The sequence below is a fragment of the Brassica rapa genome, chromosome A01, assembly GCF_000309985.2.
Source record: "Brassica rapa cultivar Chiifu-401-42 chromosome A01, CAAS_Brap_v3.01, whole genome shotgun sequence".
In the NCBI taxonomy this organism is placed as follows: Eukaryota; Viridiplantae; Streptophyta; class Magnoliopsida; order Brassicales; family Brassicaceae; genus Brassica; species Brassica rapa.
In genome coordinates, this window is record NC_024795.2 from 13,396,101 (window position 1) to 13,421,797 (window position 25,697).

The following is a 25,697-nucleotide window of genomic DNA, read 5'->3' on the forward strand; positions in this document are numbered from 1 at the left end:
GTCCTTTGTCCTAGAAAGAAAAAATAGGCTGAGAAGCGAGAACCCTAACAATACATGGGCTAATGTGAAACTATGACAATTTTCTCAAAGGATTTTAATATAAATTTTGTTTTTTACCAAACAGAAGAAATACCAAAATATGTTTTATTAAATAGTCAAAAGACTCTTATACCTTTAATTTATAAATATATAAATAAAAATAAGAAAATACAAAAAAATTATAGTTGTCGAATTATACGTTTTTGAATTCTGATTATTTTATAAATTGATTTTTGAAATATCCTTTTTCGGTTATTTTTTTGAATTTTATTTTTCAAAATTTTATTTTGAAATTCAAAAATTTGTTTTGAGACTATTTTAAATATTAAGTATTTATTTATTTTCTACAATTTTAAACCCTATCCCCAAACCCCCACCATAAAACTATATCCCTCAGATCTAGACCTTAAGTTTAAATTAGTTAACCCTAGAGATACGAATGTCTATTTACCTCTTTAATACCATTTTGGTCATTTTGACCTTCAGACTATATTTGTGATAAAAAAAATTTAGATTCATCCTAAAAAATTTCTCTGAAACTATTGTATCATACTTGTTTCAGCAAAAAAAGAAATTGCTTCTGTAAATACGGATGAGACGAGAATTATAGAGTAGAAAGTAAACGACACATAAAAATTATTAACATGGTTCGTTTCCTATTCCTCAGACTTCGTGCAGATTTCGAATCCACTAGAATGAGAAAACAAATTACAACCAATTCGCAAATGTGTAATACAGGCACAAGCACAACCCTCTTGAATCACCAATCTCTTTTATATCATAACTCGCCAAGACAAACTATCTTGAGTTGAACTCCCCTAGAGTCCAGATTTTATCGGGATAACTTAACCCTGAGCTACACTTCCTCTGAGTCTCGACTTCAACTTCCAAATCTCCAAATATATATCACCGAGTATTTCACCAAGTACGTCAACATGTAACACACACCGAAAATACCAACGAGCACGACAACACGTCAACATCAACATCCCGCTTGATGTCCTCTGTCTCCAACCATATAATATCTTTTCTTTTCCAAGCTTCATATACATACACAATCGACAAACTTTTCGTAAATATCTTCACAATTCAATTTCTTGACACACGTCTTGTAATACGTCATGGACTTCACGAACTAGTACAGAACATCTCAGGAAATTACAGCTTCAGCTTCTACTTTAAATTTGTTTTCTTTTGTCCAATTGTCTAAGTTTGCAACATTTGTTTTTCAGAATTTGCACCCTATAACCATTAAAAAAACACAAATCCACTATCTAACCAAAAACATCTCTCCTTATTTCTAAACCTTTCTCTCTCTCTCTAACTTCTTACTAAAAATATAATTACTCTTTTTTTTTGTTATTTGGCAAAAAACCCTTTGTTTTTCCTTTTCTTTTCTTTTTTTTTTCTAAACGGATTCATAACTATTGATCAGATCTTATAAGGAAAAACTGACAAACAAAACTCTAACCGATATAAATCAAAATAATGTTATAAAATAACTTATAATTTTATAGTATCGAAAATTTTAAATAAGAGCGAAATTTTATACCCGCAGGAAGGAGATACTACTGATACAAAATAATAACGAGAGAGAATATGTTATAAGAGGAAGAAGAGATGATGTGTATTACAATCGAACGAAAACGTTCGTATATATAGAAGTAAAAAGATAAAGTTACTGTGCATGCATAGTGACGGTGGGCTCCACATATTTTTACGTTCTCATACAATGTCAATGTTTTCGGTGCAGCAAACATTGACGTTTCTCCATCATGTTTATAACACTCCCCCTTGGAAACCAGTGTCACTATTACTTCTTGCTTAACGTCTTTGTTGCCTAGTTAAAAACCTTTCCAGGAAAACCCAATGAGAAAAACCATAGTAAGGTAAAAAGAGTACAACTACGTAAGCTCCCCCTCGAAGGAGCAGTCATAGATCCTTCTGATGACGCATTCCAATATTATGGACATGTTTTCTGAATACCGAAGTCGGAAGTGATTTTGTAAAAAGGTCGGCTGCATTGTCGCATGATCGGACATATCTTACTTCAATCTCTTTCTTTTTCACGAGCTCTTGAGTGTATGAGAAGAACTTCGGATGAATATGCTTCGTTCTATCACTTTTGATATATCCGTCATTTGTTTGAGCAACACATGCCGCATTATCTTCATGTAGCATAGTTGGCTCTGTATTTCCGTCAATCCCACTGCTTGAACGGATGTGTCGGCTTATTGATCTTAGCCAAACACATTCTCTACTTGCTTCATGGAGTGCGATGATTTCAGCATGATTTGAAGAAGTAGCCATGAGCGTTTGTTTCTGAGAACGCCAAGATATAGCAGTGCCTCCGATCGTGAAAACGTATCCTGTTTGTGATCGGGCTTTGTGTGGATCTGAAAGATATCCTGCATCTGCAAAACCAATCATTTGACCTTTTGAATCTTTGGGGTAAAACAAACCCAAATCAATGGTCCCTTGAAGGTAACGAAAAATATGTTTAATTCCACTCCAATGTCTTCGTGTGGGAGATGAGCTGAATCTTGCCAAAAGATTAACAGCGAATGATATATCAGGCCGTGTACAATTTGCAAGATACATCAGCGCTCCAATTGCACTTAGATATGGTACTTCCGGACCAAGTATCTCTTCATTTTTTTCAGGTGGTCGAAACTTAATGCTTCTGGCATAACTCTTTAGGTTTGGAACTTAATGCTTCTCGCATTTTAAAACCATCAGAAACTTTCATGTAGATATCAGTATCTAATGATCCATATAGATAAGCTGTAACAACATCCATGAGACGCATCTCTAGATTTTTATCAGCGGCTAGACTCATTAGGAATCTAAACGTGATTGCACCCATAACTGGAGAATACGTTTCTTCATAATCAATTCCAGGTCTTTGAGAAAAACTTTGAGCTACAAGACGAGCTTTGTATCTCGTAACCTCATTTTTCTCATTTCGTTTTTGAACGAAAACCCATTTGTACCCAACTGGTCTCACATCTGCAGGTGTGAGTACAATAGATCCAAATACTTCTCGTTTATTAAGCGAATCAAGTTCGGCTTGTATTGCATCTTTCCATTGTTTTTAATCATGTCTCTTTTGACATTCATAAACAGATTTTGGTTCTGGATCATCGATTTCTTCATTTATTTCACTTGACACAATATATGAGAAAGCATCATCAACATCATTTCTATTCCATATCTTCTTATTATGGATGTAGTTGATAGAAATCTCATGATTCTTTTCTGACTCATTATGCTCTACTTTGTCAGTATCCTCATTATTTGTTTCTTCCAAAATATTTTCCGCTATTTTGGGTGTGTCATCTATTTCGACTTCCTTTTGTTTTCTAGGATTTCTATTCTTAGAACCAGTAGGTCTGCCATGCTTCAAGCGTGTTTTAGACTCTCGTGTATCGTCTGCTTTTCCTTGCTCATTTGTTATTTTGATACAAGCAGGAGCATTCGCGGCTGGTATATGAGATTTAGTTACCGTTTTGGTATCCGCAAATGCATCAGGTAGCTGATTAGCTATACTTTGTAAATGCATGATTCGTCGAACTTCTAGTTCAGACTCTTTAGTAGGAGGATCAAGATATAGTAATGATGGTACACTCCATTTGATATCATTTTCTACATTTTTGTTTTCTCCCCCTAGAACTGGGAATACTTTCTCATCAAAGTGACAATCGGCGAAACGTGCCGTAAAGACGTCACCAGTTTGTGGTTCGAGATATCGTATAATTGATGGGGAATCACAACCAACATATATTCCCAATCTTCTTTGTGGTCCCATCTTTGTACGTTGTGGTGGTGCTATAGGCACATATACCGCACAACCAAAGATTCTAAAGTGGGAAATGTTTGGTTCTCGACCAAACGCTAACTGTAGTGAGGAATACTTATGGTATGCACTCTGTCTGATCCGAATAAGTGCTTCAGCATGCAAAATAGCATGTCTCCATACAGAGGTTGGAAGTTTTAATCTCATGATCAATGGTCTTGCAATCAATTGGAGACGCTTAATCAAAGATTCAGCCAAACCATTTTGCGTATGAACATGAGCAACGGAATGTTCAACTTCAATTCCTGTTACCATACAATAGTCATTGAATGCTTGGGATGTGAATTCACCAGCGTTGTCTAGTCTAACTCTTTTAATAGTATAATCAGGAAACTGTGCTCGCAGTTTGATTATCTAAGTTAGAAATCTCGCAAATGCCATATTTCGAGATGATAATAGACAAACGTGTGACCATCTACTAGATGCGTCAATTAATACCATAAAATAGTGGAATGGTCCACAAGGTGGGTGTATAGGTCCACATATATCACCTTGAATTCTTTCAAGGAACTTTGGTGATTCTTTATCGATTTTGGTTGGCGATGGCCTTACGATCAATTTTCCTAGAGAACATGCAACACATGTCATTTTTTCCCTTGAGAAATCTCCTGGATTTTCAATGAATGGCCATGTGAACTTTCTATGATTTTACGCATCATTGTAGTGCCTGGGTGGCCGAGACGATCATGCCATAATGTGAACTCTTCTGGGTTCCGTTTTACTACAAGGTTTGATTCGATCTCATCGATATAAGTATGATGTAGTCCCGAAGGAAGTTTTAGAAACTTTTTCAATATGTGTTTTCTGCCACATTGCTCAGAAGTTACATACATGTATTTCTTTCCATCCTCAGTTGCAGACTGAGTATCATATCCGTGAAGATATATGTCTTTAAAACTCAACAAATTTCTTTTAGAACTTGGAGAATATAGAGCATTATTTATGGAAAATTTTGTTCCATTTGGCAATGTAAAGTTTGCTTTACCAGTTCCTTCAATCACGTCTGCAGGACCTGATATTGTATTGACAACAATTCTTGTCGGTTTTATATTAGAGAAATATCTCTTTTGTCTCAGATAGTGTGTGTTGTCCCACTATCTGGTATACATATTTCACGAATCCGTTTCTTGGATTTTGCTCCATTAGTATTTCGATCCATTTCTGAAATTGTCATTAATGAAAGAAAAACATAAAATTCATTCATATAATAATCATATAAGGAAACACACAATAATTATACATTAAGGTGACGTTAAAACATCATTATTTGTTTAAAACAGGAAATGTAATAATTATACATGACAATACTGAAAATTATTCAATAGTCTTATTATAAGCATCTCAGTTCTCTTCAGGAGTAATCTAGTCCAGCTCATTTGCGAAGTCGGAGGCATCAAGGTATGATGTCCCTTCAAAGTTTTCAGTGAGGTTCACTTCTTTAGCTTTGCCTTTCGTGGACTCTTGATATAACTTACAGAGATGTGGAGGAGTACGACATGTACGGGACCAATGTCCTTTACAGCCACATCTGTAACACACGGTCTCACGCTTCTGGGTGGTGTCCCCTTGAGTTTCTTTACCCTTAGAAACTTGCTCGGATCTAACCCACTTGTTAGATCCCTTCCATTTGTGATTGTAAGTTTTTCCACGTTTGTTGTTGAAACGACGACCATGACCTCGGTTGGTCTGGTTCCTCCTTTCCGAATTTTCTACCGCCGTAGCATTCACTTCAGGAAATGCTTTGGCTCCCGTAGGTCGGGAATTGTGGTTTTTGATCAGGAGCTCATTGTTCTTTTCAGCCAACATGAGCGCAACCATCAATTCAGAAAATCTTGTGTACCCGCATTTTCTGTAAATTTCGGGCAGGAAGTGAAGCTGTTTGTGGAAAGTGTTATATGTTTTATTCATCATTTCTGCCTCACAGACAGGGTTACCACAATATTTCAGAAGTGAAACTATCCTCAGGACAGCGGAATTGTAATCCTCAACCTTTTGAAAATCTTGGAACCTCAGGTTTTTCCACTCTTCGAGAGCGTGAGGGAGGTTGACTTGTCTCTGGTTATCGAACCTTTCTTTTAAAGCTTGCCACAGTTCAGCTGGGTCCTCGACGTTTGCATAGTCGTGCGTTAGATTCTCATCTAAATGCTTCTTCAGGAAGATTATCGCTTCGGCTATATGCTCGGGCGGTGATTTGTTACCGATTACAATCGTTTCGGTTATCGTTTTCATCACCAGATATGGTTTCACGTTTGTGACCCATCCGACGTAGTTTTCGCCAGTTATTTTCAGAGCCGGGAACTGAAGTTTCTCGATGTTTGCCATTTGTATTTCTAAAACACAAAATAATATATTTTATTAGAATTTTGTAATTTTAAAACGAATCATTTATATTAATAATACATGCAATTACAAGGAGAAACAACGCATAGAAAAGTAAACCGACATTAAGCGTAAATTCTTCAGGAGAAAATTCTCCAATAAAAAGACCGAACATAGAAGCAAAAATTAGAATTGCACATAAAACCAAAAATATGCGAATCATCTTTCTTGCAATGAAAAACCGGAATGTGGCGATTTGAAAATATTTGAGAGAAGATGAAATATTTTGGATGAAGTAAATGAGTGAAGAATGAGTATATTTATAGATGAAAATACTGTTCATAGCCGTTTGAAAAAGGTTAAAATTTTGAATTTTTTTCTTTGTGACCGTTTGGATTAAATCGTATGAACGAAAATCAATCTGAAAATATTGTAACAATCAGTCAACCAAATTCCGTAAATTTCGTAATATTTTATGTAGGTGACCAAACACTTATATAATAACCATAATATGATGAACAAATAGATATTAATCGTATTATGGGGATAGAAAAACTATAACATTAAATAGATTATGCGGCGGCACAACCAAGCCAATAATTATAGTGTAATTAGCAATCAAGGTTTATTAACGAGGCGACATACCACCCGCATTAATTTAAACAATCACTATAAAATGATAAATAATAATATAGGCGGTATACCGGCCATTATAGCAGAGTAGATATGATACATATAAATTTTACCGAATCGCAGAGTGATCGTGCTGATAACGTGTTATAAAATAACTTATAATTTTATAGTATCGAAAATTTTAAATAAGAGCGAAATTTTATACCCGCAGAAAGGAGATACTACTGATACAAAATAATAACGAGAGAGAATATGTTATAAGAGGAAGAAGAGATGGTGTGTATTACAATCGAACGAAAACGTTCGTATATATAGAAGTAAAAAGATAAAGTTACTGTGCGTGCATAGTGACGGTGGGCTCCACATATTTTTACGTTCTCATACAATGTCAATGTTTTCGGTGCAGCAAACATTGACGTTTCTCCATCATGTTTATAACAAATAAATTATAACTCACAAAACAAACCATTTAAATTTTACTTTTTGTCCAAACAAAAAATATCTATCTATCTATATATCTATATATATAAAGAAGGGTTTCTCTCCTTCTTAAGCATGCCACATGGGATTCCACGTCACAAATTCGGAGACTGAGAGTGTGACACGTGTCACTTTAACCAAAGTGCACCGTTTCATTTAAGCGAGATACATTGTCTGTTTGCTGGGCTTTAATTACTTTTCCTTAGAATAGTCATGTTGAAGTTGGGCTGTCTGTATATTTCTTTGTTGGGCTCTACTAATAAAATTAACTGAAGTCCAGAAAGATTACCTTTATCACATATTATCTTATTATCTAACGACGATCTTCTGCAGCCGCAAGCGTTCAACTCCGTCTTCATCTAACCGCAATTAAGAACAGTGACAAAAAAAAGTGTTGCAAGAAACGTTATTTCCCGACCAATCTCTGTTCGGAATACAACGGATCTCTCTTCACGATTGATTTCCTCCCACCGCCTTATGAAACCAGCACCGTTACGGAAGTCGGAAGACCTATACATTGAATGATCATCATTAATGCCACCTTCCCACCACTGCTTACATGATGTCTCATTCAATACCCCCTTCTTTCTTCCATGGTATGAATCTACAATCTATAAATATGTGAGATTCTTGACGTGAAATTCATCAGTTCCTCCCCTCAATCATTATAATCAATCTCTCTCTCGATGGTCTGTTTCCCTTCTTTTTTCATCGCTGATATATTGCATGGATCGATTTTATTTGTAATGCATCTCTAATCTCTTTTGATGTACTTTGCTAGCTTATATTACTCTAAACAGTGACTCGATTCGATTTCTCCATGGGTGACGGTGATGATCTGGAAAATTGCTCCAAGTTTGTGTTCTTTTTTTTTTCTTTTGGAAAACACGTTTGTGTTCATTCTCAGTAATGGGAATCGTATAAAAGCTGGAAACTTTGATCCTTTCATCGAGTTTCACGCAGCTTTTGTTCCTGATTCCAGCAAATCTTTCTTACTTATTCATATTGCAAAGATTCATCATGATCTTCATAGGATACATTCGTTTTAAGAAGTTGCATTAGTATTAAACTTTGTTTTCAACATTACATTAGGCATCTGACATTAGTGAACCGTGCTAGAGCATAGAGTTTGGCTAGACGTGCTGATCTTTGTTTCAAAAATAACAATAAAATTGCCAGGATATGAAGAATGTAGTGGAAAACTTGATAAACATTATTATTAAAGAATTAGAGAGTGAGATTGTTAGATAGCCATTAGCAATTAAAGTAATGAGGTAAGAAACAAGAGGCTGAAGGGAGGAGTTAGTGTCAGAGTATAATTTTTGCAATGCTTGGTTTCCCAAAATTATATAATAAAGAATTAGCTTCATATAAATTCTAATACTTGAACATGTAATTCTGTATTGCATATGTATTTTTCGTAATCCAGAAGAAACACGAACAAATGTTAACCGTATGCCAAGAACAAATGTTATAATTCACACAGGCACCACGTCTATTCAACTCTTACACTCCCAAAACCTTAGAGTAAAAAAAAAACAAGAAAATAACTAAGAAGTTGATGGCTCTTTAGCTTCATGTTTTCTTTAAAATTTAAGCCAAAGTTGAATTAATCATTACATATGTCAAAAATATTTATAGATACCGGCTATTAGAATAAGTAAAATATTATATCACTTCTGTGTTACTAAAAATTGATTAATTCAGTATTATGTTTTAAAATTATTTATTTAAATAGTGAAAAGCTTACAAAATAGTAGATCAAAACAACCTTAATGATCAAATAATTTCTGTTTATTTTTTAACCTATTGTTTAAAAACTATTTACCATTTGTTCATCCAATATTTACTGTGTTAGTAAATTTAATATCTGAATACTATACTATCAGATACATAGTAAAAATAAAACAATATATATTTTCTAAATAGTAAATATTAATATTATGTTTTCATAATGTCTTACCCACTCAAGATACTTTAATCACGGTAAATAAACTATTTCTTTTCTTACATCATTTGAATTGCAAGCATTGGGTTTGAAGTTTGAATTATAATATTACGAGTAGACAGTTATATTTGTAAATAGTCATTAAGATAATGTTTATAAATTTTACATTCATTTACTGCAATAAGAGACATTATCCAAGATAGGTTAGTCAAACAAATTCCCATGAACAAACTAGAGAATGATGAGAATGATGACACAGCCGATCAAAAGACATAGATCATTTTACTCATGAACACGTTTACAAAACTCCTATAGTCTCTCACTCTATCTCTCTTTATCTCAGTAAAATGCATTTACTTAATTAACATATAATATCAAATGTTTTGTAAGAACAAAAGGGGAGGTAACCCACTATTCAGCGCTAATCATATAACGCGGTAATCAAGCGGGGATGAGCTAGACGCCACGGCCGAGCCATTGCTAAGGGTTAACAAGAAGGTTGGTAACCATTGCTAAGGGTTAACAAGAAGGTTGGTCAGGTCAATTATCATGATCAAGCCAAGGTTCATGAGCTTCAAGTCATGTTTGCAGGGGAAGCAGCACATAGATCCCATTACTCTACAATTCATCCTTACTTTAGTGGTTTCAGGCCAAGCATATTTATTATGATTTTTTAGTGACCGTTTTAAGATATGTTTTTTGGTCAATGTGTTTAGAGAAGCTTAATTAGTTTTGTTAGGTTTAAGAAAAGAATGTAAAGATATTTGATTGAATTTGCATTTTTCTTTGTTCTTCGCTACAAGAGAGATAGGACTCTACTATATGTAAGATCTTTATAAGGAGTAAGAAACATAGGACAAAAAATTTAGTTAATATACACAAAAATATAGGTTTATGTTAAAATACACAAAAATAAAAAGCATAAAAATTGACTATCCAATTAATTCTCACATGAGCGTAGAGATATGTAACATTACCACGGGTTTAACTGGTTTTTCCGCTACCACTACATTTTACGGTTATTGGCGGTTGTTGATATTTGACAATAATCACAAAATGTTATAAATCGCTTTAAACCGCTCCAAACCTTTTAAAATCAAAGATAGTTTCTACTACGGACAATTGCAATGAATAAAAAAATATATAAAAAAAATTTAAATTTCAAAACTGAAATACTTTAAACAAAAAAAAATATATATATATATATATATATATATATCTTATATTTTAATTCACTAAAAGAATCATAAAAGACAAAATATATAAAAGGATTTGTACATATATAAACAAGACAAAATATTTTTTAAGAAGTTCCAATAAAAATATTCAAAAGGTTTTTAGTGAAATTATAAATTTTTGAAAAATAATAAAATAAAATAAATAGATGTAATATTGTTTTTAATTATATTATATTAATAATTATTAAATTTTATCATAATATTATGTTTTTAATATTTATAATATTATGTTTTTAATATTTATAATATTATAATGTATTAATATTGGTCGTTTATTATTAAATCGCAGGAGTGTCTCATAATTAACTTGGCATAACTATTTCGCAACAACGCTAATTTTTAACCGATATAACAGTTTTACAAATTTCTTAATAACGCTAAAAACCATAACCATCCACGTCTGCAAACTTTAACAACCGCACCCGTAACCGCTACATTTTAACCATTCATACCCTAAAACGTGTAGAGGGAATACTAAATGTTTATATGCTACTTCGTTTATGTTAATATACTACAAAACAATTAAGTTACAGCACATCAAGAGTGTAAACATTACATCCAAATGCAAACCAACTATTAAAACATTGCTTACCCAAAGAAAATATATCTCAAACAATATATATGGTTGTAAATTTAAGGGAGGGAGAATCCATTAAATTACTTAGAGACTAATTGGAAACAAACATTATAAATAGTTTTAAGTGAAATGAAACATGTCTACAATTCAACCAATTAAATACCATAACTAAAATTTAATTAATTTTTTATTCTGCTCTTCACCTTATATATAGTTTTCTATAACAAGAAAAATTGGATACTACAAATTTTGAATCGTTTAAGATAAAAACAATGAATAATTTAAAATTATTTTATATTTGTCTATAGCTACTTATGTTTTTATAATAGATTCTAAATTTATATTATAAAAACATATTAAATATTCTAAAATAAAAAAAACATACATATTAAATATTAAATATATTTAAACAGACATGAATTTAAACAGAACATATTAAATATTCTGTTTAATACAAATTAAAACAAAACATATTAAATATATAATTAAAAGTAAGAAAAATACCAAAACATGTAATTCTGTATAGTTATATTAGTCTGCTAATACCAAAACATGTAAGAAAAATAACTAATATGTATAGTTTTCTATGATATAAATATATATTAAATACATACTATACCGGTTCAATTTTTATTTAATATACATCCCGCCCGTAGGGCGGGCCGATCCTAGTATATATATATATAAAGGAGAAGAGAATCTCTTCTCATGCTGCCACTTCATCATGCTCTTCCCTCAGCCCTCCACGTCAACACCCTTCCAAGCTTTTTCGGCATTTGATTTCGTGGATAGCCGAAGTGGGCCTCAAGCGTAAGTTGGCCCAGTATTTGGTTCGCTTTATTTTTAATGTTTCGTTACTGTCTAATAGGCTGGATAAGCTTTGGAACTATTGCACACAAAAAAAAAGCTTTGGAACTAATACTTCAGCCTGAGACCACCATCGTAGGAAACCGTCGCTCCGGCTCCACTTTCAGGAGCTATTTATTACGGCATTCAACAAAAATTTCCCACTATTTGATCTTCGATTCAACTTCCATAGCTTCTACACCACTTCCACAAGGTTATATATACACCAACAACGATTCATCCCCATTCCCCACATATTTTTGTCTCCCACTTTCACTTTTGTTCCATTAAAGGATCAACCATCCCCAGAAATTAAAAAGTTCAGAGCTTTACAAATCTATCAGGAGTTAAGATTTCATCAATGGAGGAAATATCTCCGGCGGTTTCTTTGCCTTTCCCAGAAACCCAGATGGAATTCGCAGGGATCATGGGAATCATGTTGCGTAAAGGCTACTGCTACAGCCAATACTCAACTCAAGATTCCCACAGCGTCGATTCGTTTCCGTATACTTCGTGTTCTGTTTTTGGGTCTCATGTAGCTCAATATAGAGAGAGATCTACGTTTCAGAAGAAGATGATCAGCGAACAGAGAGCAGGAGTCTGTTTGACTTCAAGATTGTGCCTTAGAAGGCTGTGACATCGATGACGACCAGAGAAGGAAGATGATGTCTCCACTATACCCAGAATTCTTCGATCTCCAACTAATTCGTTAATACATGGTCGTTTCAATCCTCAATCAACTGCTCATTTCTTTGGTGTCTACAACAGCCCTGGAGGATCACAGGTAAAAAAAAAAGTCAATCGATCTCCTCTGTACTTAGATAGGATCATTGCAAAAAAATCTCGGAGTTTTGATTGGAATCTTTGGGTTGTGTTGTGTAGGTAACGAACTATTGTAGAGAGAGGAAAAGCTAGGAATAAGTACATTAAGGAGAGTGTTGACTTTGGGTCCATGTCCACAGATCAGAAACTAATACACGGACTTTAACAATACATATTTCAGGGAAGCGAGCCCGACAAGTTAAGAAGCATTTGCGCAAAGAAAGCAGCAAACTCGATTCCCCAAGGCATGTTTTTGATGGAATACTTCTTCGTGACCATCTGATAACAACCATAATCCCTGCATTGCCTCACTATTTGTTTTTCTGTTAAGCAGCAGCGTAGTCTCATTCTCTCAAAATGATAGGACAAAGCAGCTAGGCCGACAATAAATTGACCAAGTGGGAAGAGAACACACCAACATGTCTAATGTCAGATTGTCAGTCCGTGAGTCAATGTAACGCTCCCTTCACCGTACTTTTTCGCAGCAGCATTAAACCGCTCCTTCTTTTTCTGCATCAAAGCAATAAGCTCATGCTAATGGCAATAAAAAGACATTAAAATTTATTACAAAGGATAAGTTAAACATGTGAAGCTATGAGAAACCTTAAGTTACTTGCAGATGATCTATGTTTCTTGCTTTTATTGACATTGGTATTACTCTTTGACATCTTGATAATAGCATCTATGCTCACAAGAACATAAAGGTTCATGAGCAATAAACAAGTACGCATCTTTGTATGAGTTTACAAAAAGACATCAACACACCTAAAGACATCTCTGTGAGAGAAACTGTCTCTGTAGTAATAGATATTTTGGTCAAAATTTTAATCAAATTAATATAAATCGGAAGCAAAACTAAGTTAAACATAGAATCATATTTATTCACATTTTAAATTACTCTTAAAATATAAATCAATAACCAAAATTTGTAGTCACAGCAGTAAAAAACATAGCTATACAATAACAAAGTTTTTTCTTAAAAAAAAGGCAATAATAGAGTTTTAAAAATAAATAACTAGGGATTCAAGAAATAAAATATGAATATATATATCATAGTAAAACATATCACTACCAGCTGAAGTAACTAAAACAAACATTGTGAAACCAACCTTTTTGTTTATGGTTTAAAGAAGAAAAAAACAAACATTATAAAGATGCACAATAACTTCTCTGACCAAAATCATCATGTAAGACTTTCTATTCTCTTTGAACAGACGACTTCTCACACCAGCATATTCTCTACAAACAACCAAGCACGTTAGATTGGCTGAAAGTAACAAAGAATTAATTTACAATATTGTGTGGTTATTTCAGATTTTAAGTTTTCAACATAAAAATATATATTCAAAACATGTACGGGAAAATTCATGATGAAAATGTAACAAACAACATTTCAACCAAAATATTAGAGTTATCAAAATAAATGATATATACAAATATATAATTGTAATATTAAAAATTTGAATACCATATAATTGTAATTTTTGGTATTACAGTTTAAAGATTACTTACAATTTAACTAAATTAAACATTTTGAAATATTCAATAAATTTTTGATAAATTATACTTTTTCAGTTACTAGCCCGTCCTACGGGCGGGCCAAACCCTAGTATATTATATTATCAAGCCAATTTAGCTACATGAATAGTCAACCGTTATAACGTTGTTAACTGACGTCAAAGACATTAATATGTTGAGAATTTTTTTTAAAAGAAATCTCCAACTTTTATATTTAATTACAAAACTCAATTCTTCATAGCTCATACATTAATGTAATAAAAGAAAATATATCAAAGAAATCTACAACTTTCAAATTTAATAAAAAGAAGACTCAATTCTTCAGTAAGTCATTTTAATTATCATTTAAACATGTATAAATAACTTGCTTTCATTAGCCAAACCATTCTATACACATGATTAATTTGCTATAACCTCGCTAACACACGTTTAAACATCTATAATATACACTTCTAATATATTCGACTTATCCTCTATCAAAAATATACAAATCCTTACATTTTTTTTATCTCTTCAAAATATATTAGATGTTGAAATTTCATTTAATATGACCACATGTTTTAGAATCCATTTCCACATTGATATAACTTCTCGGTAGTTTTATGTGTTGTGGTCAAAATCGGTCACGACAGAATCAATGTCTGAAAGTCCCCAGAAAATAATTCTCGAAACATTTCGTATAATTTTTAATGAAAAGGTTATACGACAAGTTCTAGAATTATTTTATCGGCAATCTCGAAATCAACGTCTAGGATTACTGCTCTTGGGAAACTTTCCCGGAATAATTTTGGGAAAGAACTGAAATAGAAATATTCGAAAAATCAAAGAGACCTCTGCCTCGAGCAACACGGCCTGAGCCCGGGTCCTCATATGGCGACCAGGACGCTGCAAGGCCGGGTCGCCATATGGCGACCAGACGTTACCAGCCCAGATCACCATATAGCGACCGAGACGCTCCATGCCCGGGTCGCCATATGGCGACCAGGACATTACCGGCTCAGGTAGCCATATGGTGACCAAGACACTGCAAGCCCCGACAGGGATGTTACCAGCCCAGGTCGCCATATGGCGACCGAGACGCTGCAAGCCCATGTCACCATATGGTGACCGAGAACTTACCAGCCCAGGTCCCCATATGGTAACCGAAATGCAGCTCCCACGTCGCCATATGGCGACCCCATTTTGTTCTCTTTCGAGTCTTGATCAAAATGCCTTTCGTTTCGTCCTAATCGAAATTTCCGATAAGATTTTACGAAGAAAACAAGCAACACAGCTCTTGGTCGCCACACAGCTCTTAGGTCTCGAAATACAGCTCACGGGTCGCCATATACAGCTCTCAGGTTGCCATATGGCAACCCCATTTTGTTCTCAGCTCATAGGTCGCCATATACAGCTCTCAGCTCATAGGTCGCCATATAAAACTTAAATATGTTATATTTATAATTTAGCATAAATTTTAGCATACGAATTAAATAGGACGGTATTTAGGGAATCTATATACAACAATTAAATAGGTTAGTTTTATACTTGACTAAAATGTTAAAAGATTAACCAAAAATTAATTAAAGTGTAGACTTCATATGTAATCTACTATTCTTATAAAAAAACACGTAGACTACATATGAAGTCTACTATTTTATTTTGGTCAAACACAAAATTAACCCGTCGGATTTGATAGTAGACTTCATAGGAAGTCTACACATTAGTAGATGTCTATTTAAATCTACTCGTAAAAGGTAAAATTTGGTCAATTACAAAACTGACCTCTTTCAAAAAATTTAAAAATGTAGACTGAAAATGAAGTCTACTTTGAAAGTCAAATACGTGGTGAATTTGGGTCAATTACAAAACTAACATTTTTAAATTGTAGGTTGAAAAGGAAGTTTACTTGTATACAATTACAACCTTTTTCAAATACAAAAATAACATATGAATTTTGCAATTGCAAAAACCAACCCAAACAGTAGATGTATATGACATCATACGTAGACTGCAAAGCAAGTCTACGATTTTGCAGACTAAATATGGAGTCTGCGTAGAAAATTCTATTAAAAGTGGATTTGTGTGTTATTCATTAAATTTGTTCACGATTTTATTGTTTGGCAGTGTGTGTTAGTTAATCTTGATGATCTTTAATGATTTTCAGAATATTATCTGTTATAATTATGAAACTATCAAATCTTTGGTTTGACTATGTTGTTAGCTAATAAGTGTAGACTTTTCTGAAAAGTAGACTTTTCTGAAAGTCTACAAATGTAGACTCTAGTTGAAGTCTACGTCGAAAATTATATTAAAAGTGCATTTGTGTATTATTCATCATATTTCATGATTTAATTATTATACAGTGTATGTTAATGAATTTTAATGGTCTTGAATATGGGTATCAAAATGAGCTAACTCGCTCAACTCAACTCAACTCAACTCAGCTCGTAATGAGGCCAGATCTTTCATAAGCTAACTCACTTCATCTCATTTATTATATGAGCTTCCATATGTAAACTCGTACTTAGATCATCTAGATTAGGGGTGGGCAAATAAACCGAACCCGATCCGATAAAAATGAATCCGAACCGATCCGAACCCGACATAAATACCGAATGGATCATGTTTTTTGGTATATTGGGTTATGGGTATTATCCGAACCGAACCCAGACCTAAATGGATATCCGATAGAACCCGAGACATTTATAATAACAAAAAGAACTTCTACCAAATATGATTTTAATTCTTAATATGTATCCAAAATACTTTAAGATATTATTGAACTTCTAAAATAATTATCTAATACATGAAGGTTGATGGTGGAATGTAGCGGTTGAAGCCTAAAGTTTTTTTTTATTTTGGTTTTGTTTTCATTGAATAGTGTTTCTCATTTCATGAGAACTTAGTTTTTGTTTTATGATTTCATTTATCTGGTTTTCTTTCTATCACTAACTATGTTCATCTTTCGCTTGATTTTGAATGATCACGTTTAATGTTTTTTCTAATTTTTAATCGATTTTACTTATGTTTTGGCTATTAAAATATGTACAAATCATGTATTTTAAATCCGAAGAACCGATTTCATTTATGTTTTAGTTACAAAATAGGTACAAATCATGTATTGTTAAACCGAAGAACCGATTGGGACCCGAACCCGAAAATACAATGGGTTATACCGGTTCTTTGAAGATTTACTAACCCCGACCCGAACCCGATATAACCCGAACCGGTCCCGAACCGAACTTTTATATAACCCGAATGGGGTTGATTTTGATAAACCCGAACGGATAAAACCGAAACCCGATTGGGACCCCGAATGCCCATGCCTAATCTAGATCATGAGTTAAATGAGCTAACTCGTGATCCAATTTAAAAATAAAAAAAAATAAAAATAATTATAAAATAAAATATAGAATACACATAATTTCATAATATAATTAAAATTTAAATGTTAAAAATCTAAAACATTAATATTAAATACTGAATGAAAACAAAACCTAATAGTTAATTAAATAAAAGCTAATTTAGTGATCCAAAAATCTATTTCACATAAGAGTCTTGAGATGATTCATCTTCAAAGTCTTCATCTATTTAAATCATAAAAATATACATTCGGCATGAGAGTCTTAGAAATATTTTAATTCTAAAGATATATGACATGAGGATTGACAGAGCCGTGCGAAGAATTTTTGATGCCCTAAACCAAATAAAATAATATGTTAAGTCAATTTGTTTTATGATGAACTTACATAAAAATTAATTAAAAATTGAAATAAAATTTTGGTGGAATAATTTTCCACTGTCATGTTTAACTGATAAATACAACTTATATACAGAAATTTTATTTCAAAATTGTAAAAGTAGATTAATAAACAAATAAGATAAAATATTAGATAAAAAATTAAAATATGAAGAAAAACAAAGTTTTATGATAGAAGAAAAGAAGATGAACATATTAGGATGTAACTGTAAAATAATAGGATATAATTAACTTGTCATATTGACATCTAAGTTATAATAGTAAAAAATATGAATCAATCAATAACGTTTTGTTCATGGACAAACTATATAAAAATATGCCCTATAAAAAGTTTCCAAATTTATTTAACAGAAGCAAATGTTTCAAAATTCCTAGTGTAGGAACGGCTCGTTCTGAGAATTGATATCAATATTCTTATACATTTTTATGTATATTTACAGCTTTTTGGTTTTACATTTTAATTTTAGAAAATAAATATGATTAATATAGAAACTATCCATAAGAAAAATAGAAGTCATCTACACACACACACACACATATATATATATATATATTTATATATATATATATATATATATATATAGTATAAAATGACTAACCTCATGAGTTAGCTCATGTTCATTAAAAATCGTTCATATAACTCGTGATCTAATTTAAGCTCGATCATTAACCTCATTTACTAAATGAGCCTAAAAAAGAGAGCTCATGCTCGTGGAAAATCAAACTGAGCTGAGCCAGATCATGAGCTTTAACTCATTTTGACACCCCTAGTCTTGAATAAATTTCAAAAGATTATGTGTTATAATTATGGAACTAAGAAATTTCTTGTTTGATTAGGTTGTTAAATAATAAGTGTAGACTTACTTAGAAGTCTGCTTCTGTATTTTTATTATTTGAAGTATACGCTTGAGAAATATTGGAAAGTTTTTGTTATTAGTTTTACTCTTAACTTCTTGTGAAGTTTGTATAGATTTTATTCTTGCACATGTGTGTGTTAGTTATTATTTTAGCTTATGGTGGGTTTAACTGTTTGATTGATTAGGTATCTTGTGAAAAAGTTGATAACTCGCAGAAATTAATATATTATACAAGTAAACAAAAAAAATGAATACAATGTTTATAGATTATGCATCAAAATAATTATTTACAGAATATTTTATGATGATAAATTATTACAAAGCAATTTATTAAAAAATTCGAGAGTTTGTTTGATTATTCATAATCTTGATGCCTCAAATGAAGTCTTGGAAACGAGTATGTGCAAAATAAGATAAAATTATGAAAAAACATAAGATAAAAATTTTAATCATATTTTAGTAGACTTCTTATAAAGTCTACATAAAATTAACGGTTTAGTAGACTTTATTTGAAGTCTACTAGAAGTCTACACTAACAAAAAAAATTAGATCTTAAGATATACATTAAAATTTTTAAAAATAGTTTGTTCTGAAAAGTATTTCAAAATAGTTCTTTTTACCTAGCAAAGCAAAAACATAGAGTTTGGATCTATAAATTTAGTTCAATAAAAACAAAAATACAGATTAAAATAAGATATAATAGTAGTAAAATAAAGGCATAGAGTTTGAATATGTAACTTTATTTACATATAAATTCAAAAATACGCATTTAAAATCTATAGATATAAATCTTACATTTTTGGAAGGAGGAGATAAAAACCATGGAAGAAAATATCTGTAAAATAAGATAAAATTATGAAAAAACAGATGAGAAAAAAATCAAAGTCATATATTTGTAGACTTCCAATGAAGTCTGCTTAAAATTTGTGGTTTAGTAGACTTCATTTGAACTCTATTAACTTGAACTTTTAAGCAAATTTCATTAGAAGTCTACTCTATCAGATAATTCTAAATCTGAAAAAATCAAAAATAAACTTTATAAGATAAAATAGTAGCAAAGTAAATGCAGTTTGAATCTATAATTTTATTTGAATATAAACAAAAAAAAATACACATTTAAAATCAATAGATCTAAAACTTATATTTTTAGAGGGGGGAGATGAAAACCATGAATGATAATATATATAACAACACGATAATATTGTGAAAAAGACATGAGAAAAACTAATAATCAAACAAAAGTTTTTCTTCATATTCAAAGAATTTAGAAAGAAATAAGAGAGTTTTACAGAATTGAGAGAGTTTTATAAACTTTTGCAGTGATTTTAGAGAGAGATTTCATAAATTTCATTTATATAGGAAGACAAAATTGTAATTAGGTTAAAATTTTACGACACTGTGAAGTCCACTAAAATTAAACTTTTAGAGTATATTTTTTTGGAAATTTACTATGATAATTTCATTATTATTTTTTATTCTTTATTATAGTAGTAATTTTAAGGTATGATCTTACAATTTTTGAATATTAGTTTGAATATTATCATTTTAATTTATTTATACAAAAAATAAAAACAACCAAAATTATTTTGATTTTTGTAATCTCAATTTGTTTCCGGTTTGGTAGACGTACAAATTAGTTCACTAAGATTTTGTTTTTTGTTCTTCACTGTTTTAGAAAAAAATATAATATGACCTAATCTAAGCTAAAAAGGTCAAAAAGCAAAATGAAACTTTTGCAAATGCACCTCTAGCACAGGCCAGAGTCGGGCTAACAACAGTATGCATTGCGAAAAAAATGTTATTGAAGTAAATCTTAGAAGAGCATGCATGCATGAAATGACCCCTTCCTTATTTACATTGATTACATCACATGGCCTGATGGCATACGTATGAGTAAATACATAATTTGTAAAACTAATTACAAGATCATCACTTTTAAAGAGAGCAGACCCCAAATTTATAATGTACAAAATCGTAACAAATCGACAACTAAGCAAGACACTTGATACATATGCGAGTGGAACAAAGATATGAAGTTGAATGCCATTGACAATTTGCAATAATCTTAAATACTAGACTTCTAACTACACGAGATCCCATATACAAAACTACGCAAGCGGGGGTTGTGGACAGAGTTCTTGTTTCATCTCAATATTTATCAGGGTTATTGTAGTTATAAATTTTGCGTTTTGAATTATTTTTCAACTATTTTTTATTGTTATAGGGTTAGAGTTGTGATGATGAACTGTGTATGCATTGTTTTCCACTTATGAAGGACTAAACTGTGTTAGTACTGTGATTGATATAGTTTGCGTTGTTGTTTGTTGTATCACTGAGACTTATTGTTTGTTTGTCTTTTTAATTTGTTTCTTATACTGTTGAGAGTACATAAATTATATTAAAGTTGTTGAGAGTACCTTTTGTTTCTGGATATTTTTTCTCCAGTTTAATTGTGTAAGTTGTGTGTATTAAGTAATAATTTGTATTATCCTTATTATGTTTGTTATATGTTTTTATTTTATTTTTAAACATTTTGTTCTTACCGGACTTTTAAAACAAATACATGAAGACTTGTAGAAATAACTATAAAATGAGTGAAAGTTCTGAGTATTAGGGCTTTAATGAGTTTTATATGAATTTATGTATTTCTCATAAGAAAACAATAGCATTGGCCTGTTGACATTAGGCATGTAACCTATTTTTATAAGACAAGAGGAGTGAGCATGTGGAGATGTTGTTGTCGCCTTTGTGTCTGTCGGTATTGTCTCTTGTATCGCATGTTGTGGTTGTATTTGCTTATTTTTTATTTGATGGGTAATATGTAAACAAGAATCATTGTTAGTTGTATCATCCAGAGTTCATAACTTACTATACTTTTTTTTTGTTTAGGTAATTTCACTGATCTTGGTGGTCGTCTTTGTCTTCTTCGTTGCGAAAGTAAGTTTGTAAATTGTTAAATAGCTGGCCGTGTAGTTTGTATTTGTTTAGCTGACTCGATGTATGTGTCGTTGAGTTTTAGTTGAGGTGATTGGTTTGGTATATTTGTTTTGAAATTTATTTCTAAGATTAGACAAAAAAGAGAGGTAATCATTAATGATTCGTCTTTTTTGGAATTCTAGTTTTTGGTGTTTTGATTGTTTGGGTTGTTGTGGTTTCTTTTAAGCTGTAAAATAAAGGTTTGTGTAAAATTAGTTTGATAAGTAAGGGAGATAAATTGAAGACCACATAATTTGGGTAGGAAATATTTTTGATTATTGATGTTAGCACAATATATATAATAATATAAAAGGAATTGTGTGTTGATTGTTTCTTACAGATCAATGAAGAGACGGAGAACGACTCGAGTTGTTTCTTTTCTAAGGTCAGAGCCTTGGACAGAATTGATTTTCCCAACCATATCTGCGAGTTTTGAATATCAGTTATGATAACGAAACATGTTATAAACCCAAATGTAATATGATAATATACCTGGGAGTACTTCTAGGTTTGTGTTCGCAATCACTTGGAAATTGTCAAACAATCTAATTATGATTGGAGATTGATCTCAGGAGCACTCGTGATGACTTCATCAATAATAGTTGGTAAGATGAAACGAATGAGGAACGTATATCAATTATCTTATACATGTTTGAGCACCTAGCAACCTCAAAACAATCGACTTTCACAATGGAACCGGTTGACATGTAATGATTAGCACGTTCGGCGGGAATAAACCCATGAATCACGAAATCTGTAAATAATATTATTTAACAAAGAATGAGGAAATCAATTAAAAACAATTATATTAAATAAGTGTGATAAATCGAAGATTAACTTACCTTTTCATCAAGAAGGAGAACCGTGATTCCCATAAACTCACTGTCTTTCTTGAAGTTCAGGGAATCCCATAAGCGAGGAGGTTAGAGGCTATGCTCTGACTACTACGACCAACACGGAGAGACTCGAAAGTTGAGTGACGGATGCCGGAAACACCGGTTTGAGGAACTGGAGAGGCATAGAGACATTTTCTAGAAGATCGAAGCTAAGAAGAATCAATGAGTTTTGTGAAAATGTAGATTGGGTTCATCAAAGATGAGAATTATGTATATAGGGTTTACAGAAAGGCTACAAATCAGAAACATTTAAGATCAAACGATTTAAGATGGGGAGATGAAGAGTTCACCGGTGAAAAAAATAGATTACGAACAGACACACGGCGCAACTCTGTAACTCAGACTTTTCTGAGACAATGATGAAAAGAACCCTAACTCATGTTAAACGAAGACAGTTTACAATATAGAAAAAACTATAATTGTTGTTTTTTTTTCATATAACGTGATGAACCTCATTTAAAAACGAAACTCATAATACACTTGTAGGTCCGGTCCTCAGAGAAAACTGAAGAAGCAAAGGTTTTCAACCTTCATAAATATATATATATATTAGTTTCGGCTATCGATGTACAAAGTATCCTTTAGTTTAGTGGTATAAATGTTGGTGTTTATATTATTAATTACCCGGGTTCGAATCATAGGAAAAGAGAGAACTGTACTATTATATCATAGATAGATAGATTATTAGAGCACCATTATCCATAGAAACTCATTAGTGTTTCTTAATGATTATTTAAATATATAAGTGTACTTAGTGGACATAAGAAATCTAGTAGAGAAACTGTTTGATTTTGTGCCTCCGATGGTGGTTTCTTAAAAAAAATTATAATTTTTTAACATAAAATTTATTTATTAAATAAAACATATTAAAATAAAACATTTTCAACATAAGATTTAAAATAAAAACATAAAAACACGACCTTTATATGTATGTGAGATTGAGATGAATGTTTGTGAAATTTAGAAGAATATGATGAAAGTAGTTGAGAAAGAGAAGAGGATACTTGGATGAACACTGTGAATAAAACCACTTAAAATAAAAAATAGTACTTGAATTTCATTACAAGAGTGAAATGCCGCAAAGAAAACAGAGTACTTTCATTACAAGAGTGAAAAGCCACAAAGAGTCTATCTCATTTTAAAGACAATGAGACTACAAACTAACAAGAAAAAAGCAACTTCCGTGACTACTACTTTCCAGACAAGTTATAAAGAATAAAGGCAGACTTTAAGAAGAGTAAAGACAAGCTTACCTCAATAATAGTCTCTGGTTGTGGTTGCGAAGAAGTAGATGTCTTTGTCTGTGCCACAACACCCTCAACCACGAACACACCTCACACAGAACAATCAAGACACAGAAAAGAATTAATAAAGAGAATGAAGAGCTCTTTACATCAAAACAATGTAATTAACAGAGATCATTCACTGCAACAACTCAATAAACAAAGCTCTTAACTTGATCACATATACATTCTTCAACATAAGTCAGTTAATCCAATAACAAAGCTCTTAAGTTGATCACATATACATCTCAATCAATTAAACTTCTAACAAGACTAAATCAGTTAATAGGCAACAAAACAATCCGCTCCTAATTAAGCCTCCAACAAGACTAAAGCATGAATCATTACCTCGACAAAGGCCTTAAAGATCCACAAAAACGCAAGCATCCACTGAACAAACACACCTACAACAAACAAAACAGCACAAAGGTTATCGCTTTCATCCTATACTCGGAGAAGGATCAACAACGTTTTATTAGACAGGTCGAGACTTTACCAGCTTCGTGGAATGGAAACACGCAAGATCGATCGAATCCTCATCATCGAATGCATATTCAGGTGTGATCGATCCAATCCTCATCATCCCTCCCCTGTTCACAACCCAGAAACTCAATTGATTAGAAAAATAAAAAATAAAAAACTTGAATCTAGTAAAACAAGATTAGTAGAATCACCTTTGCTTACCCTTGACTGTTCGCCGCCATGCAATCAGAAAAGAACGAAGATATGGGATTCTGGAGAAGACGCTACAGAAGAAGGTGATGCCTTTGATGCGGAGAAGAGTTACAGAAGAAGGCGATGAGATTGATGCGGAGGATGGGATCGTCGGTGAGGAACGGACCGTCGTCCTGCGGAGAACACGAAGACAAGACTCTTCGAAGACGGAGAACACGAAGGAAGAAAAAAAAAAAAAAATTGTGACAAAAAAAAAAGAAGAGAAAAAAAAATATAAGTCTCATTTTCTTCTTAAGCTGACACGTGTATTTGAAAACCCATTCCTCAGCGTTTCCCAAATAGCCATATTAAGGATCGGTAACTGCCTATTTATTTCATTTTCATTTAATTAAATCACCCATTATTAAGAGAAACCTTAATCAGAAACTGGGATAATGGTGCTCAGTATTCAACCTAGAAGGTACGAAACTCTGAGACAAAGAAAAAATAGCAAGACCCAAGCCCAAGATCTTAGATGTCCAACTTTCTTTAAATTGGGTGGGCTTTGTATAAGTTGAAAATGGGCTAACAAGTAAAACGATGCCTAGTGGTTCTTACATCCCCAACTGTACATGTCAACCTCCATTAAACATTCAAATAGTTTTCACCATTTATTTTTTTTGTCAGCACTATTTTTTTTCACCTATTATTATGTTGCATACAATATGATCGTGTTAAATAGTGAGGTGAAATAGTGTAAAGCACCATCTCACGATTTTCTTTTGTGACATTGGTTTAGTGGCTTAAGAAAAAAACTTGTTTGACCTGCAATACCATGAACACATGCATTCAAATTACTGGACCACAAAATTCTAAAAAAGGCGGAAAAGTAAATGGGGGGGGGTTATGATTTCCTTTTTAACCCATTTTGATTAAATAAAACTATATACATAAATAATTTAATCTATCTACAATACAGATACAGTATTCTATAAGCTTATTTTAAATCTAAA

General features: G+C 32.2%; 1 protein-coding gene and 1 long non-coding RNA gene across 10 annotated transcripts; one reads left to right on the forward strand and one right to left on the reverse strand.

The window, feature by feature from the left end:
* Nucleotides 1-315: 315 nt before the first annotated feature.
* LOC103827528 lies at nucleotides 316-24,945 on the reverse strand. Of its 9 annotated transcripts, none has more exons than XM_033285985.1 (8): nucleotides 24,715-24,945; nucleotides 24,527-24,620; nucleotides 24,379-24,434; nucleotides 24,001-24,080; nucleotides 22,694-22,859; nucleotides 22,344-22,605; nucleotides 22,190-22,274; nucleotides 316-6,225 (listed from the first exon to the last, which is right to left on the reverse strand). In XM_033285985.1, the coding sequence occupies exon 8, from the start codon at nucleotides 6,215-6,217 to the stop codon at nucleotides 5,258-5,260; it is 960 nt and encodes a 319-aa protein (XP_033141876.1). In that variant the 5' UTR covers nucleotides 6,218-6,225; nucleotides 22,190-22,274; nucleotides 22,344-22,605; nucleotides 22,694-22,859; nucleotides 24,001-24,080; nucleotides 24,379-24,434; nucleotides 24,527-24,620; nucleotides 24,715-24,945; the 3' UTR covers nucleotides 316-5,257. The 9 variants fall into 9 exon arrangements, with proteins under 9 accessions (XP_033141876.1, XP_009101307.2, XP_018509985.2 ...); XM_009103059.3 differs by having other exon boundaries at nucleotides 22,694-22,896; XM_018654469.2 differs by having other exon boundaries at nucleotides 22,344-22,438; nucleotides 22,520-22,605; nucleotides 22,694-22,896; nucleotides 24,001-24,434.
* LOC117132367 lies at nucleotides 6,221-13,417 on the forward strand. Its single transcript, XR_004455920.1, has 3 exons — nucleotides 6,221-9,773; nucleotides 9,806-12,720; nucleotides 12,819-13,417. It is a non-coding gene; the product is annotated as an uncharacterized LOC117132367 (long non-coding RNA).
* Nucleotides 24,946-25,697: the final 752 nt, after the last annotated feature.

Bases quoted from the DNA above. Each gene is read 5' to 3' on its own strand.
- LOC103827528 (XM_033285985.1), bottom strand. From the start codon at position 6,217: ATGGCAAACATCGAGAAACTTCAGTTCCCGGCTCTGAAAATAACTGGC.